The following is a 19894-nucleotide window of genomic DNA, read 5'->3' as shown; positions in this document are numbered from 1 at the left end:
AGTTACACTGCTGAGGCAGAATTATGAGGGGACAGTTACACCTGCTGAGGGGCAGAATTATGAGGGACAGTTATACCTGCTGAGGGGTAGAATTATGAGGGGACAGTTACACCTGCTGAGGGGCAGAATTATGAGGGGACAGTTACACCTGCTGAGGGGCAGAATTATGAGGGGACAGTTATACCTGCTGAGGGGCAGAATTATGAGGGGACAGTTACACCTGCTGAGGGGCAGAATTATGAGGGACAGTTACACCTGCTGAGGGGCAGAATTATGAGGGACAGTTAAACCTGCTGAGGCGCAGAATTATGAGGGGACAGTTACACCTGCTGAGGGGCAGAATTGTTACACCTGCTGGGGGCAGAATTATGAGGGGACAGTTACACCTGCTGAGGGGCAGAATTATGAAGGGACAGTTACACCTGCTGAGGGGCAGAATTATGAGGGACAGTTACACCTGCTGAGGCAGAATTATGAGGGGACAGTTACACCTGCTGAGGGGCAGAATTATGAGGGGACAGTTAATACCTGCTGAGGGGCAGAATTATGAGGGACAGTTACACCTGCTGAGGGGCAGAATTATGAGGGGACAGTTACACCTGCTGAGGGCAGAATTATGAGGGGACAGTTACACCTGCTGAGGGGCAGAATTATGAGGGGGACAGTTACACCTGCTGAGGGCAGAATTATGAGGGACAGTTACACTGCTGAGGGGTAGAATTAATGAGGGACAGTTACACCTGCTGAGGGGCAGATTATGAGGGACAGTTACACCTGCTGAGGGGCAGAATTATGAGGGGAAGTTACACCTGCTGAGGGGGAGAATTATGAGGGGACAGTTACACCTGCTGAGGGGCAGAATTATGAGGGGGACAGTTACACCTGCTGAAGGGCCAGAATTATGAGGGACAGTTACACCTGCTGAGGGGCAGAATTATGAGGGGACAGTTACACCTGCTGAGGGGCAGAATTATGAGGGGACAGTTACACCTGCTGAGGGGCAGAATTATGAGGGGACAGTTCACCCTGCTGAGGGGCAGAATTATGGGGGACAGTTACACCTGCTGAGGGGCAGAATTATGAGGGATAGTTACACCTGCTGAGGGGCAGAATTATGAGGATAGTTACACCTGCTGAGGGGTAGAATTATGAGGGATAGTTACACCTGCTGAGGGTAGAATTATGAGGTGCAGTTACACCTGCTGAGGGGTAGAATTATGAGGGGACAGTTACACCTGCTGAGGGGTAGAATTATGAGGGATAGTTACACCTGCTGAGGGGCAGAATTATGAGGTGCAGTTACACCTGCTGAGGGGCAGAATTATGAGGTTACAGTTACACCTGCTGAGGGGCAGAATTATGAGGGACAGTTACACCTGCTGAGGGGCAGAATTATGAGGGACAGTTATACCTGCTGAGGGGCAGAATTATGAGGGACAGTTACACCTGCTGAGGGTAGAATTATGAGGGATGTTAACACCTGCTGAGGGGTAGAATTATGAGGGAAGTTACACCTGCTGAGGGTAGAATTATGACGGGAAGTTACACCTGCTGAGGGTCAGAATTATGAGGGACAGTTACACCTGCTGAGGGGCAGAATTATGAGGTGACAGTTACACCTGCTGAGGGGCAGAATTATGAGGGACAGTTACACCTGCTGAGGGGCAGAATTATGAGGTTGACAGTTACACCTGCTGAGGGGCAGAATTATGAGGGGACAGTTACACCTGCTGAGGGGCAGAATTATGAGGGGGACATTACACCTGCTGAGGGGCAGAATTATGAGGGGACAGTTACACCTGCCTGAGGGCAGAATTATGAGGGACAGTTTACACCTGCTGAGGGGCAGAATTATGAGGGACAGTTACACCTGCTGAGGGCAGATATGAGGGACCAGTTACACCTGCTGAGGGGCAGAATTATGAGGGACAGTTACACCTGCTGAGGGGCAGAATTATGAGGGCAGTTAACCTGCTGAGGGGCAGAATTATGAGGGGACAGTTACACCTGCTGAGGGGCAGAATTATGAGGGGACAGTTAAACTGCTGATGGGCAGAATTATTGAGGGACAGTTATACCTGCTGAGGGGCAGAATTATGAGGGGACAGTTACACCTGCTGAGGGGCAGAATTATGAGGGACAGTTATACCTGCTGAGGGGCAGAATTATGAGGGGACAGTTACACCTGCTGAGGGGCAGAATTATGAGGGGACAGTTACACCTGCTGAGGGGCAGAATTATGAGGTACAGTTACACCTGCTGAGGGGCAGAATTATGAGGGAAAGTTATACCTGCTGAGGGGCAGAATTATGAGGGGACAGTTACACCTGCTGAGGGGCAGAATTATGAGGGAAAGTTATACCTGCTGAGGGGCAGAATTATGAGGGGACAGTTACACCTGCTGAGGGGCAGAATTATGAGGGACAGTTATACCTGCTGAGGGGCAGAATTATGAGGGGACAGTTACACCTGCTGAGGGGCAGAATTATGAGGTACAGTTACACCTGCTGAGGGGCAGAATTATGAGGGAAGTTATACCTGCTGAGGGGCAGAATTATGAGGTACAGTTACACCTGCTGAGGGGCAGAATTATGAGGGGACAGTTACACCTGCTGAGGGGCAGAATTATGAGGGGACAGTTATACCTGCTGAGGGGCAGAATTATGAGGTACAGTTACACCTGCTGAGGGGCAGAATTATGAGGGAAAGTTATACCTGCTGAGGGGCAGAATTATGAGGTACAGTTACACCTGCTGAGGGGCAGAATTATGAGGGGACAGTTATACCTGCTGAGGGGCAGAATTATGAGGTACAGTTACACCTGCTGAGGGGCAGAATTATGAGGGAAAAGTTATACCTGCTGAGGGGCAGAATTATGAGGGGACAGTTACACCTGCTGAGGGGCAGAATTATGAGGGACAGTTACACCTGCTGAGGGGCAGAATTATGAGGGAAAGTTATACCTGCTGAGGGGCAGAATTATGAGGTGCCAGTTATACCTGCTGAGGGGCAGAATTATGAGGGGATAGTTATACCTGCTGAGGGGCAGAATTATGAGGGAAAGTTATACCTGCTGAGGGGCAGAATTATGAGGGACAGTTATACCTGCTGAGGGGCAGAATTATGAGGGGACAGTTTACACCTGCTGAGGGCAGAAATTATGAGGGGACAGTTACACCTGCTGAGGGCAGAATTATGAGGGGACAGTTACACCTGCTGAGGGGCAGAATTATGAGGGACAGTTACACCTGCTGAGGGGCAGAATTATGAGGGACAGTTACACCTGCTGAGGGGCAGAATTATGAGGGACAGTTATACCTGCTGAGGGGCAGAATTATGAGGGGACAGTTACACCTGCTGGGGCAGAATTATGAGGGACAGTTACACCTGCTGGGGCAGAATTATGAGGGGACAGTTATACCTGCTGGGGCAGAATTATGAGGGGACAGTTACACCTGCTGAGGGGCAGAATTATGAAGGGGACAGTTACACCTGCTGGGGCAGAATTATGAGGGACAGTTACACCTGCTGAGGGGCAGAATTAATGAGGGGACAGTTTACACCTGCTGAGGGGCAAGAATATGAGGGACAGTTATACCTGCTGAGGGGCAGAATTATGAGGGACAGTTATACCTGCTGAGGGGCAGAATTATGAGGGACAGTTTATACCTGCTGAGGGGGCAGAATTATGAGGGGACAGTTACACCTGCTGAGGGGCAGAATTATGAGGGACAGTCTATACCGCCTGAGGGGCAGAATTATGAGGGAAAGTTACACCTGCTGAGGGCAGATTATGAGGGACAGTTACACCTGCTGAGGGGCAGAATTATGAGGGACAGCTTATACCTGCTGAGGGGCAGAATTATGAGGGGACAGTTACACCTGCTGAGGGGCAGAATTATGAGGACAGTTATACCTGCTGAGGGCAGAATTATGAGGGACAGTTACACCTGCTGGGGCAGAATTATGAGGGGACAGTTACAACCTGCTTGAGGGGCAGAATTATGAGGGACAGTTATACCTGCTGAGGGCAGAATTATGAGGGACAGTTACACCTGCTGAGGGGCAGAATTATGAGGGACAGTTATACCTGCTGAGGGGCAGAATTATGAGGGACAGTTACACCTGCTGAGGGGCAGAATTATGAGGTACAGTTACACCTGCTGAGGGGCAGAATTATGAGGGGACAGTTACACCTGCTGAGGGGCAGAATTAATGAGGGACAGTTACACCTGCTGGGGCAGAATTATGAGGGACAGTTACACCTGCTGAGGGGCAGAATTATGAGGGACAGTTACACCTGCTGAGGGGCAGAATTATGAGGGGACAGTTACACCTGCTGAGGGGCAGAATTATGAGGGACAGTTACACCTGCTGGGGCAGAATTATGAGGGACAGTTATACCTGCTGAGGGGCAGAATTATGAGGGACAGTTACACCTGCTGGGGCAGAATTATGAGGGACAGTTATACCTGCTGAGGGGCAGAATTATGAGGGACAGTTATACCTGCTGAGGGGCAGAATTATGAGGGACAGTTACACCTGCTGGGGCAGAATTATGAGGGACAGTTACACCTGCTGAGGGGCAGAATTATGAGGGACAGTTATACCTGCTGAGGGGCAGAATTATGAGGTGCAGTTATACCTGCTGAGGGGCAGAATTATGAGGGACAGTTATACCTGCTGAGGGGCAGAATTATGAGGGACAGTTACACCTGCTGAGGGGCAGAATTATGAGGGACAGTTACACCTGCTGGGGCAGAATTATGAGGGACAGTTATACCTGCTGAGGGGCAGAATTATGAGGGACAGTTATACCTGCTGAGGGGCAGAATTATGAGGTGCAGTTATACCTGCTGAGGGGCAGAATTATGAGGGGACAGTTACACCTGCTGAGGGGCAGAATTATGAGGGGACAGTTACACCTGCTGAGGGGCAGAATTATGAGGGGACAGTTACACCTGCTGAGGGGCAGAATTATGAGGTGCAGTTACACCTGCTGAGGGGCAGAATTATGAGGGGACAGTTACACCTGCTGAGGGGCAGAATTATGAGGTGCAGTTATACCTGCTGAGGGGCAGAATTATGAGGGGACAGTTACACCTGCTGAGGGGCAGAATTATGAGGGAAAGTTACACCTGCTGAGGGGCAGAATTATGAGGGACAGTTACACCTGCTGAGGGGCAGAATTATGAGGGGACAGTTACACCTGCTGAGGGGCAGAATTATGAGGGGACAGTTACACCTGCTGAGGGGCAGAATTATGAGGGATAGTTACACCTGCTGAGGGGCAGAATTATGAGGGACAGTTACACCTGCTGAGGGGCAGAATTATGAGGGACAGTTACACCTGCTGAGGGGCAGAATTATGAGGTGCAGTTTATGCTGCCAGAGGTAAATGTGTGATGGGGCAATAACACTACTATATAAGGGGCAGTTACCCTGCAGGGGGCGGGAGTATGTATGAGGGTCCCACACACAGCAGTATCAGTACCAATCACCTCACACCTTACTCAGTGGGCGGGGCAGTAGGTTAAACGGTGCAGGGGGGGGGCAGGACTGGGGAAGTAGGTTAGAGGGGACCCAGGGTACCTCACGTCTCACACAAACACTCACACACACCTGTTGCTGCCGGACCGGCTGAGCAGGGTTCCATATCCAATCAGAGAGAGGCAGCGGGCGGTTGCTAGGGTAACCATAGGGCACGCAGTACGTGAAGGAAGCAGGTGTGGCCCCGCCCCTGGATACAGACGCCGCAGGTGAGGGGTTGCTAGGGAGAGTCTATATAAGGGGCGGGGTTAGCGGGACAAGTGTCAGTGTGAGACGGGAGAGAGGGAGCAGGGGACACGCACGCTTATACACAGCCCAGTGGGTCTCGGTGCCGGGAGGTATGGAGTCTGTGGGGCGCTCGCTGCTGACCCTGTCGGTTCTGTGCCCGCTTGGGGCGCTGTTGCTGTGCTGGGTCGGGAGTGTTCTGCTGGGGGCCGGGCTCCTACCCTCCCTCGCCTTCTCCCTGTCCCCCCGGGACCCCCCGTATTCCCCCCGCTCCTGGCTGCTCCTGCTGCCTGTGGCCGCGCTGCTGCTGTGGGGCTGGAGGCTCCTGTCCCGGCCGCTGGAGATGCTCAGGAGCCCGGAGGAGGTGGGGTACATCCCGGAGAAGGGCAGGAGCCGTGCCCAGACTGCCAACCAGGTGCGGAGGAGGAGGCGGAAGGGAGATCTGCCCCCTGTCTACCCCAATGGCTGGTACCGGGCCCTGGACTCCCACTTGCTGCCCCCCGGGGCTGTACAGGACTGCACCCTGCTAGGTGAGTAACTTTAGGGGTGCACCCAAACTTCCGGGGGGCGGGGCAACTGCACAGCGCTAGGTCATGTGAGGTCTCCATCCTGATAGATAGATGGGTGGGGGTAACACTGTATGGGGGCTCTGTATCCTGATAGATGGGTGGGGGTAACACTGCATGGGGACTCTGTATCCTGATAGATAGATGGGTGGGGGTAACACTGCATGGGGACTCTGTATCCTGATAGATAGATGGGTGGGGGTAACACTGCATGGGGACTCTGTATCCTGATAGATAGATGGGTGGGGGTAACACTGTATGGGGGCTCTGTATCCTGATAGATGGGTGGGGGTAACACTGCATGGGGGCTCTGTATCCAGATAGATGGGTGGGGGTAACACTGTATGGGGGCTCTGTATCCTGATAGATGGGGGGGGATAACACTGCATGGGGACTCTGTATCCTGATAGATGGGTGGGGGTAACACTGCATGGGGGCTCTGTATCCTGATAGATGGGTGGGGGTAACACTGCATGGGGGCTCTGTATCCTGATAGATAGATGGGTGGGGGGTAACACTGCATGGGGACTCTGTATCCTGATAGATAGATGGGTGGGGGTAACACTGCATGGGGACTCTGTATCCTGATAGATAGATGGGTGGGGGTAACACTGTATGGGGGCTCTGTATCCTGATAGATAGATGGGTGGGGGTAACACTGTATGGGGGCTCTGTATCCTGATAGATAGATGGGTGGGGGTAACACTGTATGGGGGCTCTGTAACCTGATAGATAGATGGGTGGGGGTAACACTGTATGGGGGCTCTGTATCCTGATAGATAGATGGGTGGGGTAACACTGCATTGGGGGCTCCGTATCCTGATAGATAGATGGGTGGGGGTAACACTGCATGGGGGCTCTGTATCCTGATAGATGGGTGGGGGTAACACTGCATGGGGGCTCTGTATCCAGATAGATGGGTGGGGGTAACACTGTATGGGGGCTCTGTATCCTGATAGATGGGGGGGGGATAACACTGCATGGGGACTCTGTATCCTGATAGATGGGTGGGGGTAACACTGCATGGGGGCTCTGTATCCTGATAGATGGGTGGGGGTAACACTGCATGGGGACTCTGTATCCTGATAGATGGGTGGGGGTAACACTGCATGGGGGCTCTGTATCCTGATAGATAGATGGGTGGGGGTAACACTGCATGGGGGCTCTGTATCCTGATAGATAGATGGTGGGGGTAACACTGTATGGGGGCTCTGTATCCTGATAGATAGATGGGTGGGGGTAACACTGTATGGGGGCTCTGTATCCTGATAGATAGATGGGTGGGGGTAAGACTGCATGGGGGCTCTGTATCCTGATAGATGGGTGGGGGTAACACTGCATTGGGCTCTGTAACCTGATAGATGGGTGGGGGTAACACTGCATGGGGACTCTGTATCCTGATAGATGGGTGGGGGTAACACTGCATTGGGGCTCTGTATCCTGATAGATAGATGGGTGGGGGTAACACTGCATGGGTGCTCCGTATCCTGATAGATGGGTGGGGGTAACACTGTATGGGGGCTCTGTATCCTGATAGATAGATAGATGGGTGGGGGTAACACTGTATGGGGGCTCTGTATCCTGATAGATAGATGGGTGGGGGTAACACTGCATTGGGGCTCCGTATCCTGATAGATAGATGGGTGGGGGTAACACTGCATGGGGGCTCTGTATCCTGATAGATGGGTGGGGGTAACACTGCATGGGGGCTCTGTATCCAGATAGATGGGTGGGGGTAACACTGTATGGGGGCTCTGTATCCTGATAGATGGGGGGGGATAACACTGCATGGGGACTCTGTATCCTGATAGATGGGTGGGGGTAACACTGCATGGGGGCTCTGTATCCTGATAGATGGGTGGGGGTAACACTGCATGGGGACTCTGTATCCTGATAGATGGGTGGGGGTAACACTGCATGGGGGCTCTGTATCCTGATAGATAGATGGGTGGGGGTAACACTGCATGGGGCTCTGTATCCTGATAGATAGATGGGTGGGGGTAACACTGTATGGGGGCTCTGTATCCTGATAGATAGATGGGTGGGGGTAACACTGTATGGGGGCTCTGTATCCTGATAGATAGATGGGTGGGGGTAAGACTGCATGGGGGCTCTGTATCCTGATAGATGGGTGGGGGTAACACTGCATTGGGGCTCTGTAACCTGATAGATGGGTGGGGGTAACACTGCATGGGGACTCTGTATCCTGATAGATGGGTGGGGGTAACACTGCATTGGGGCTCTGTATCCTGATAGATAGATGGGTGGGGGTAACACTGCATGGGTGCTCCGTATCCTGATAGATGGGTGGGGGTAACACTGTATGGGGGCTCTGTATCCTGATAGATAGATAGATGGGTGGGGGTAACACTGTATGGGGGGCTCTGTATCCTGATAGATAGATGGGTGGGGGTAACACTGTATGGGGGCTCTGTATCCTGATAGATAGATGGGTGGGGGTAACACTGCATGGGTGCTCCGTATCCTGATAGATGGGTGGGGGTAACACTGCATGGGTGCTCCGTATCCTGATAGATGGGTGGGGGTAACACTGCATTGGGGCTCTGTATCCTGATAGATAGATGGGTGGGGGTAAACACTGCATTGGGGCTCTGTATCCTGATAGATAGATGGGTGGGGGTAAGACTGCATGGGGGCTCTGTATCCTGATAGATGGGTGGGGGTAACACTGCATGGGTGCTCCGTATCCTGATAGATAGATGGGTGGGGGTAACACTGCATGGGTGCTCCGTATCCTGATAGATAGATGGGTGGGGGTAACACTGCATTGGGGCTCTGTATCCTGATAGATGGGTGGGGGTAACACTGCATTGGGGCTCTGTATCCTGATAGATAGATGGGTGGGGGTAACACTGCATTGGGGCTCTGTATCCTGATAGATAGATGGGTGGGGGTAACACTGCATTGGGGCTCTGTATCCTGATAGATAGATGGGTGGGGGTAACACTGCATTGGGGCTCTGTATCCTGATAGATGGGTGGGGGTAACACTGCATTGGGGCTCTGTATCCTGATAGATAGATGGGTGGGGGTAACACTGCATTGGGGCTCTGTATCCTGATAGATAGATGGGTGGGGGTAAGACTGCATGGGGGCTCTGTATCCTGATAGATGGGTGGGGGTAACACTGCATGGGTGCTCCGTATCCTGATAGATAGATGGGTGGGGGTAACACTGCATGGGTGCTCCGTATCCTGATAGATAGATGGGTGGGGGTAACACTGCATTGGGGCTCTGTATCCTGATAGATAGATGGGTGGGGGTAACACTGCATTGGGCTCTGTATCCTGATAGATAGATGGGTGGGGGGTAACACTGCATTGGGGCTCTGTATCCTGATAGATGGGTGGGGGTAACACTGTATGGGGGCTCTGTATCCTGATAGATAGATGAGTGGGGTAACACTGCATTGGGGCTCTGTATCCTGATAGATGGGTGGGGTAACACTGCATTGGGGCTCTGTATCCTGATAGATAGATGGGTGGGGGTAACACTGCATTGGGGCTCTGTATCCTGATAGATAGATGGGTGGGGGTAACACTGCATTGGGGCTCTGTATCCTGATAGATAGATGGGTGGGGTAACACTGCATTGGGGCTCTGTATCCTGATAGATAGATGGGTGGGGGGTAACACTGCATTGGGGCTCCGTATCCTGATAGATGGGTGGGGGTAACACTGCATTGGGGCTCTGTATCCTGATAGATGGGTGGGGGTAACACTGCATTGGGGCTCTGTATCCTGATAGATGGGTGGGGGTAACACTGCATTGGGGCTCTGTATCCTGATAGATAGATGGGTGGGGGTAACACTGCATTGGGGCTCTGTATCCTGATAGATAGATGGGTGGGGGTAACACTGCATGGGGGCTCTGTAACCTGATAGATAGATGGGTGGGGGTAACACTGTATGGGGGCTCTGTATCCTGATAGATAGATGGGTGGGGGTAACACTGCATTGGGGCTCTGTATCCTGATAGATGGGTGGGGGTAACACTGCATTGGGGCTCTGTATCCTGATAGATGGGTGGGGGTAACACTGCATGGGGGCTCTGTAGTTTATACACGGCACGGCCTCAGTAAGAACCTTGCGGGGAGTTTATACACGGCCTCAGTAAGAAGCCTGCGGGGAGTTTATACACGGCCTCAGTAAGAAGCCTGCGGGGAGTTTATACACGGCCTCAGTAAGAAGCCTGCGGGGAGTTTATACACGGCCTCAGTAAGAAGCCTGCGGGGAGTTTATACACGGCCTCAGTAAGAAGCCTGCGGGGAGTTTTATACACGGCCTCAGTAAGAAGCCTGCGGGGAGTTTATACACGGCCTCAGTAAGAAGCCTGCGGGGAGTTTATACACGGCCTCAGTAAGAAGCCTGCGGGGAGTTTATACACGGCCTCAGTAAGAAGCCTGCGGGGAGTTATACACGGCCTCAGTAAGAAGCCTGCGGGGAGTTTATACACGGCCTCAGTAAGAAGCCTGCGGGGAGTTTATACACGGCCTCAGTAAGAAGCCTGCGGGGAGTTTATACACGGCCTCAGTAAGATGCCTGCGGGGAGTTTATACACGGCCTCAGTAAGAAGCCTGCGGGGAGTTTATACACGGCCTCAGTAAGAAGCCTGCGGGGAGTTTATACACGGCCTCAGTAAGAAGCCTGCGGGGAGTTTATACACGGCCTCAGTAAGAAGCCTGCGGGGAGTTTATACACGGCCTCAGTAAGAAGCCTGCGGGGAGTTTATACACGGCCTCAGTAAGAAGCCTGCGGGGAGTTTATACACGGCCTCAGTAAGAAGCCTGCGGGGAGTTTATACACGGCCTCAGTAAGAAGCCTGCGGGGAGTTTATACACGGCCTCAGTAAGAAGCCTGCGGGGAGTTTATACACGGCCTCAGTAAGAAGCCTGCGGGGAGTTTATACACGGCCTCAGTAAGAAGCCTGCGGGGAGTTTATACACGGCCTCAGTAAGAAGCCTGCGGGGAGTCTATAGTGTATACATTTCAGCTTTGCTCTGTGCTGCGGGCAGAGTGGTGCCAGTGTGCCCCTGGGTATTGCTGTAATTGAGTAAGGATTGGCTTTTGTTTTCATGGCATTGGGCACCAGGAAATGATAGGGGCTATGGTACCCGGTGGGTTCCGGGAGTAGCAGTGCTGGGAGTTACTGATTATGCTGCTCAGCGGCTCCTAACTGCAGCAGGAATAACTGTAGTGCCACGTTGTGCCATGCGTTGGTGCCCAAGGTGCCAGGATTCCTCTAAGGACACTGCGGTATGAATGAGCCCTTACCCCTTCTCACTGCCCCTGGCTCTCCCCATTATCATTCAGGGTGGTGGGCTTTTCCCATCAGGCCCCCAGACTTTGCCTCCTGTAACCTCCCTTTTCCCCAGATAGTGCCCGCTGGCACCCTACATAATGGGGCCGAGTATTGTATTGGTGAAGGGTGTGAGTGGTGTCTATGGGGCAGGTGGAGATGCCCCCTGTGCATGCAGTTAGATACAGGCAGGGGGCATTTAGTCATGGTGGGCTGCTGGCGCCTCGCCCAGACAGTGGGTTCTACCCCCCGTGCTTCCTATTACCCACGTGACTCCCCTGTATTGAACTTGCTGACTCTATAGAACAGGAATTTGCCCTCCCCGGTGCGTCTATCGTAAATTGGCACGGGACCCACTGTAATCGCACTGCTGGCTGATAAACTGCTCCCAACCTTGGCAAGGGGACAATCTAATAACCTTTATCTGATTCTGCCCCGGGGCAAACGGTTCAGCACACCGACAGCACAAACATAGGTTTCCCAATAGAAACTGATTGCATTTTGGGGTGGAAGGTCACAGTAGGGGGCACTAAGTAGGGGGCAGTTTCTCTCTCATAGGCACTAAGGATCCAGGCCCAAATGTGGCCTACTCTTTAGTACTGGTCCAACAGCACCCCTGAGCCTCTAGCCCCCCAATTCTGCTTGTTAGCTGCATAGTAACGGGGGGTCCAATCAGAAGCAATGCTAGAGATAGGAGTCGGAGTGTCGGGGGCCTGGGGGTGGGTGCAGGGTGGGGTGCCTGGGGGGTGTGTCTCGCATGTGAGTGGGATCCAGGCTGACCTGGTGGGGTTGGACCTGATTGCACCTGTTCCGGGGCAGATCTGTTAGAGATAAATACCCTGCCCAAACTTGTTCTTCCTGTTCCCAAATCTGCCAGCCGTGCCTAATCTCCTGCACACGCTAATGGCACACGTGTTGGATCCCAAGGGGGGGTGCATTGCATTGTGGGGGGGGGGGGGGTCCAGCCTGGCACTCTCTATCCACAGTCACTCGTGCCAGTCTATTCACCCACTGTGGCATCATCCAGGGCAACCAATCAGCACCAAGCTCTCACCAGCCAATGAATGGGCTCTTACATGGGATCACTGGGTCCCTCTTATGGAAGTGAGGGAAGGGTCCAGCCCAGGCTTTCTGTTTAAAGGGTTAATGTAGCAGAGGGGAAGATTATAATAGGTTAATGCTGTGTAAATAAGGTGATGTATTCCGGTAACTATGTAACCTCTCCTCCTATTGGGCAGTGCTGGGTTTGGGTATAAGAATCAGCAGAGAAGGCGTTGGTTCCTAACTTGCTTTGTAAGCTCGCTCCTGTGTACATTGATTGTAAGCTCTTTGGGACAGGGACCTGCTTCTTTTTGGCACATACCCCCTTATGTAATAAACTGCACTAAGTTTGCAGTAACCCGTAGCAACCAATTTGCTTTTAAACAGGTGCCCAGTAAATGCTACCCGCTGATGGGTTGCTATGGGTTACTGCTCCTGGGCATCCTTAGTTGGGGTTCATTTATAAACAATGGGCAAGTTTGCACCTGGGCAGTAACCCATAGCAACCAATTAGTGATTACATGTTTCCAGCCGACTGCAGGTATAACAATGAAGGCGGACTTCTGATTGGTTGCTATGTGTGTTACTGCTCCTGGGCAAACTTAGTGTCTCATTCTTATTCATTCGAATGGTGCATAGCCCCCCTTTATATACCGTATATTCCCCCTGTGCCTCCCACCTACCCCCCTGTCCTGCCCGTGGAATCCAGAATAGCCCCAGGGAGCTTGCATTTACCCCCAGTTCCCTTGGCTGCCCTGTAACCTGCATTGTCGCCCAGTGAACCTTAGTTACCTCGGGCCGATACCGGTAGAACCAGTTCTAGCAGCTCCCATTGTCACTTTCCTTGGCTTGAGAATAATGCCTCCTTGTTCCTAATTAGGGGAGGCACAAAGGTGGCTTGTTGGCCACAGAGTGCCCAGTCACGATGCCAGTTGGTGCCCAAATGCCCATCTCTCATGCCCGTGTATTGACAGGACTGTGCTTGCCTTGCAGGGGAACAGCTGGCAGTGTATCGGACCTTGGAGGGCAAAGTCTACGTGGTAGAAGCCTACTGCCCTCACCTTGGCGCCAACCTTGCCGTGGGGGGCAAAGTGGTGGGAGACTGTATTGAGTGCCCCTTCCATGGCTGGCAGTTCCACGGGGAAGATGGCAAATGCACAAGCATACCCTACGCAGAGAAAGGTAAGTTCTTCCATCTTTGTGCCCAAATGCTCTTCCCTGTGTTTTCAGCATTGGCCACATCCGGCCCGACTATATCAGTCCTTAGGGACTGGGGGGCCGGGAGCCCCCCCTGACCGACCAGTAACAAACCACCCTAACCGACCAGTAACAACCCAGCTCCTAGAATGACCTGCAAGGGGCTGCCATTTTGTCTGCCCTGAGAGCCCAGTGGTGCCCAAAGGAATCGGGGTAAAGGGCCCTGATACTGTCTCAGTACACTTGCCCCATACACAAGTGCCCCCCCATTCTGCCACTCTGAGCCTGCAAGGGTTAAACCCACATGTCCCATGCCCACTGGCCAATCACTAAAATCTATTGATGGTCAGGATACTGTTCCAAAGGTGATTGGCTGTAGGCCATTGCCAGGGTGCATATGATTGGGGAGTTTACGGGGTGTCTCTCTTGCAGTGCCAGATTTTGCCAAGATCAAGACCCGGGCATCCTGCGAGCTGAACGGAATGGTGTTTGTGTGGTACCACTGCGATGGCGTGGAGCCCACGTGGAGTGTCCCGGAGCAGGAAGAGATTACCAAAAAGGAGTGGGTGTACCACGGCCGCACTGAGCACTACGTCAATGCCCATATCGAGGTAGGGGCACCGTTACAGGCTGCACAGGGGGCTCTGGGATCCTTAGCCACAACCTCTGCCCAAATTATTTCTGAAGCAAGTGCCCCAGTCCCTGAATGTGCCCCCGTTCAGCGCCACGAACGAGCGAGCGCAGAGGCACATTCTTTCACTGCCGCGCCTTGCCCCACCGCATTGCCGAAATGCACCAGGAATTCCAAACATGTGAAGCTGAATATGCGACTGTCATTTCCCAGAAACTGGGGGGGGACCGGTGGCCCCAAAGTGGCATTTTTTAGGGGAGGGGGAAGGGTTGAGCTAAAGGGGATTTAGTTTTGTCATTGTCACCTTTGCACCAGAGACAATTCCTATTGCCCCGTTTGGCACCCCTGGGAATGTATGGAATGCCCGAGTTGACAATTGCCCCCTTCCCCTATATCGCAGACAGGCTTGCACTACACGCATGTACATAACAATGGCTTTATATTCAGCAACTCTGCAGTTTGGTATTTTAGCAGCTATGCGGTTGCTAGGGTCTCAATTATCCTAGCAACCAGGCAGTGGTTTGAATGAGAAACTGGAATACGAAAAGGTGCGGGTCTGAATAGCAAGAATAGTCATACAAAGTAACAATGAAAGTGTAGCTCCAAAGAGCAATAGTGTTGTGGCTGCCGGGGTCAGTGACCCCCATTTGAAAGCTGCAAAGAGTCTGAAGGAGAAAGCAAATAATTCAAAACTATATAAAAAAAAAAAGACCAATTGAAAAGTTGCTTAGAATGGCCCATTCTCTAACATACTAAAAGAATCAGGAGCTTATTCTCATAGGCTGCCTGTAGTGTTTGCACCCGTGTTCCGTTCCCAGGGGGCGGGGCTCAGTAGGCGGCAGGCTTGCAGCACACGTATGTAACATGTAGCCCTTTCCGTGTAGGAGATCCCAGAGAACGCGGCAGACATCGCTCACCTGGATTTCCTGCACACCCCCGGCATTCTGAGCGGCGTGGATCTGCGCTACACCAAATCCAGGATATGGGACTTCGTTAAACACTCGTGGAAGGTGCGTTCGGCCGCGTTTAATTTCCTCGTAAACTGCTCCTTGTCAGCGAGTCATTGGCTTTACTTACCCTTGGCTGCCTGTCTGCCCCGCAGGTTCAATGGATACCGGAGCCCTCGCCCAACAAGCACTGCTCCCAGATGCTCCTCGCCCACTCCATCCTTCTCTTTGGGAAACATTTCCCACTTCTGGATGTCAATGTCGTTGCAAGACAGGTAAGTCCCCCCCATTAGTTACATACGGTGTGTCCTGATTGGTCTCTCTGTGTCATGTGTATCGGAGGGGGGTATATCCCTGTACCAGTGCCAGATAGGCACATCGGGGGGGGGTATATCCCTGTACCAGTGCCAGATAGGCACATCGGGGGGGGGAGTATATCCCTGTACCAGTGCCAGATAGGCACATCGGGGGGTGGGGTATATCCCTGTACCAGTGCCAGATAGGCACATCGGGGGGGTGGGGTATATCCCTGTACCAGTGCCAGATAGGCACATCGGAGGGGGGTATATCCCTGTACAGTGCCAGATAGGCACATCGGAGGGGGGTATATCCCTGTACAGTGCCAGATAGGCACATCGGAGGGGGGTATATCCCTGTACCAGTGCCAGATAGGCACATCGGAGGGGGGTATATCCCTGTACCAGTGCCAGATAGGCACATCGGGGGGGGTATATCCCTGTACCAGCACCAGATAGGCACATCGGAGGGGGGTATATCCCTGCACCAGTGCCAGATAGGCACATCGGAGGGGGGTATATCCCTGTACCAGCGCCAGATAGGCACATCGGGGGGGGGGGGTATATCCCTGTACCAGCGCCAGATAGGCACATCGGGGGGGGGGGTATATCCCTGTACCAGTGCCAGATAGGCACATCGGAGGGGGGTATATCCCTGTACCAGCGCCAGATAGGCACATCGGGGGGGGTATATCCCTGTACCAGTGCCAGATAGGCACATCGGAGGGGAGTATATCCCTGTACCAGCGCCAGATAGGCACATCGGAGGGGGGTATATCCCTGTACCAGTGGCAGATAGGCACATCGGAGGGGAGTATATCCCTGTACCAGCGCCAGATAGGCACATCGGAGGGGGGTATATCCCTGTACCAGTGCCAGATAGGCACATCGGGGGGGGGGGGTATATCCCTGTACCAGTGCCAGATAGGCACATCGGAGGGGGGGTATATCCCTGTACCAGCGCCAGATAGGCACATCGGAGGGGGGGTATATCCCTGTACCAGATAGGCACATCGGGGGGGGGGGGGGCTATATCCCTGTACCAGTGCCAGATAGGCACATCGGAGGGGGGGTATATCCCTGTACCAGATAGGCACATCGGAGGGGGGTATATCCCTGTACCAGTGCCAGATAGGCACATCGGAGGGGGGGTATATCCCTGTACCAGATAGGCACATCGGAGGGGGGTATATCCCTGTACCAGTGCCAGATAGGCACATCGGAGGGGGGGTATATCCCTGTACCAGATAGGCACATCGGGGGGGGGGTATATCCCTGTACCAGCGCCAGATAGATCTCTGGTTGTGCACATTGGCTGCGTGCGATGCTCCCGGCTGCCAGGGATGATGGGGGGGCTGTAAGTCGATCCCAAACGTGGCCTATCAATTTCAGTTATTTAGGAATCCAAGCGATCCGGTTTCCACGGCAACGTGTTTCTATGAAAAAAATCAATAATTTTTACTTGAAGTTGACAAGTGATCCGCATCGGGGCTTGTCTGTTTAGCCTGCGGTTTGCTGGGAGTCGGGCAGTGGCGGCACGGGATGCAACCGGATCCCCGGCGGCTTCCAGTAATCCCTCCCCTCTCCGCAGGTGGGACCCGGAATCGTCTTCCTACACTTCAAGCACGCGTTCCTGGGGCAGGGGGTCATCCTGCACTGCGTCACTCCCGTGGAGCCCCTGCTTCAGAAGGTGGCGCACAGCATCTACTACCAACGGAACATCCCCTCCCTCATCCCCAAGTTCATCCTAAAGGCCGAGTGCATTCAGGTAACCGCTTCACCCCTTTCCATTGCTCCACCTTTCATTTAACGGGGTTGTTCCCCATAGAGAAACCTTTTAGTATGATGTAGAGTGATATTCTGAGACAATTTGCAATTGGTCTTCATTTTTTACTATTTGTAGTTTTTTAGTTATTTCACTTTTTGTTCAGCAGCTCTCTGGTTGCTAGGGTCCAATTTACCTTAGCAACCGGGGAGTGGTTTGAATGAGAGGCTGGTATATGAATAGGGGAGGGAGCTGAATAGAAAGATAAGGAATAAAAAGTAACAATAACAATAAAACTGGAGCCTCACAGAGCAATAGGGTTTGGCTGCCGGGGTCAGTTATCCTGTTGCTAGGGCTCAAATTACCTTAGCAACCAGAGAGTGGTTTGAGAGATTTATTGATATATGAATAGGAGAGGGGCTAAACAGAAAGATAAGGAATAAAAAGTAACAATAACAATAATACTGGAGCCTCAGAGCAATAGGTTTTGCCTGCTGGGGTCAGATATCCTGTTGCTAGGGCTCACATTACCTTAGCAAACAGGGAGTGGTTTGAATGAGAGACTGGTATATGAATAGGGGAGGGGCTGAATAGAAAGATAAGGAATAAAAAGTAACAGTAACAATAAAACTGGAGCCTCACAGAGCAATAGGTTTTGCCTGCTGGGGCAGATATCCTGTTGCTAGGGCTCAAATTACCTTAGCAACCAGAGAGTGGTTTGAGAGATTTATTGATATATGAATAGGAGAGGGGCTAAACAGAAAGATAAGGAATAAAAAGTAACAATAACAATAAAACTGGAGCCTCACAGAGCGATAGGTTTTGGTTGCCAGGGTCAGTGACCCCCATTTGTAAGAAGGGAAATAATTCAAAAACTATAAAGATAAAAAATGAAGACCAATTGCAAAGCTGCTAGGAATAGGGCATTCTATAACATACTAAGGGTGCCCCACCCCACGGGCAGTAGATGTAGCGCCAAGCCCTGCCCATGTGGCCATATTGGACAACGGGGGGGGTCACAGCTTTGCTTCTGTTGTGCAGTTTGAGCGGGACGTGATGATCTGGAACAACAAGAAGTACATATCCAAACCCATGCTGGTCAAAGAGGACGCCGCCATCCAGAAACACCGCCGCTGGTTCTCCCAGTTCTACAGCGACAACAGCCCCCAAATGAGCTTTCAGCAGGAAGGACTCGACTGGTGACACTGCTGTGCCCACAGTCACATGACCCCGGTTGCTAAGGGCCGCCCCCGATGGTCTGAAAGTGCCAACCTATCATTCTGTGCCAGGCACCTTAGGGGTTAAACTCGGGTTGGCATCATATGAACCGCCCCCGAGGCCGCGGTGCCCACCCCATGAACATTGCTAGTCTCCCCTTTCTGTATATTCTGCCCCCGGGCCTTGTCGCAAAGCTAACTGTCATTGCTGCCATCCCAGGGGGCAGTTTTTGAGAAGACTTGAATGTATTTACCCCCCCCCCCCAAGAGCGTAAAACCGGGCGGTTTGCGTTTCCTCCCTTCGAAATAATCTACGAAACTATTTTTTAATATTCACTTCCCTTGGAGGGGAGCCAATATTATGTTTAATAATATTTAATGACTGTTAAACATGAGAAATATTTATTTTTATATGTAAAGATAAAGGGTTTGTGGGGTTTTGCTGCAATAATAACCACCTTGCCAATAGTGGGGCGGGGTCACGCGTCGTCCGGGAAACCGGCGGTGTCTTCCAGCCCCACAAAGTGCTTTTTTTTTTTAGCAGAGTTGTGTATATAGTGCCTTGCTTAGCTCCTCCCCCTCGGGCTGTTCTAACCAATCGTATCATTAATCTTCATAAAGAGACAAATTTGTACATTTGAGACGAGTGGTTATTTGTCTGTAGCCTCGGGACGCTATTGCCCACCCTGCTCGGTGTGAATACGGCAAGATGCCCCGTGCCCACCCTTCCCCCTTGGGTACCAGGCAATTTCATTGGGCATCTAGGGGGCTTTTGCACAGGTTGACCAGTTTGACTGGTTGTGGGCTGGTTCGGGTTGATCCCTTCCTTTCACTCTCCCCGCCCACGACCTTACTGTGCCCACTTCTGCCTCCAGTGCGCCCCTTTTATAGTTGGCTCTGCCCCCTTCTGTGACATTGGGGTGGGTGTTTAAAGTTGGGAGGTGGATTGGGGTCATGGTCCCTATTCTGCCTCGCCCCCCATGGTTCTGTGGTTGTCTTGGTCAGGGCTTAGTCTGGAGGAGGTTCTTAGGTTCTCTACAAGTCCTACATAGGGTTCCTCACTAACATCCAGGCATTGTAACTGGCGTCTGTGGCCTTAGATTTTGGGTTCCATGGTGGCAGGGAATGATGTGCCTGATGA

The 19894-nt window shown here is 52.4% G+C and overlaps 1 protein-coding gene across 1 annotated transcript; it reads left to right on the top strand.

The window, feature by feature from the left end:
• Nucleotides 1-5827: 5827 nt before the first annotated feature.
• LOC100216141 (uncharacterized loc100216141) lies at nucleotides 5828-19383 on the top strand. Its single transcript, NM_001142116.1, is given in 7 exon segments — nucleotides 5828-6305; nucleotides 13694-13882; nucleotides 14330-14508; nucleotides 15413-15538; nucleotides 15631-15750; nucleotides 17363-17539; nucleotides 18578-19383. Coding segments are annotated over 7 exon segments (1368 nt in total). The 5' UTR covers nucleotides 5828-5890; the 3' UTR covers nucleotides 18740-19383.
• Nucleotides 19384-19894: the final 511 nt, after the last annotated feature.

The sequence above is a fragment of the Xenopus tropicalis genome, chromosome 8 (assembly GCF_000004195.4).
Source record: "Xenopus tropicalis strain Nigerian chromosome 8, UCB_Xtro_10.0, whole genome shotgun sequence".
Classification (NCBI taxonomy): domain Eukaryota; kingdom Metazoa; phylum Chordata; class Amphibia; order Anura; family Pipidae; genus Xenopus; species Xenopus tropicalis.
This window is presented reverse-complemented; position numbering and strand designations above follow the sequence as displayed.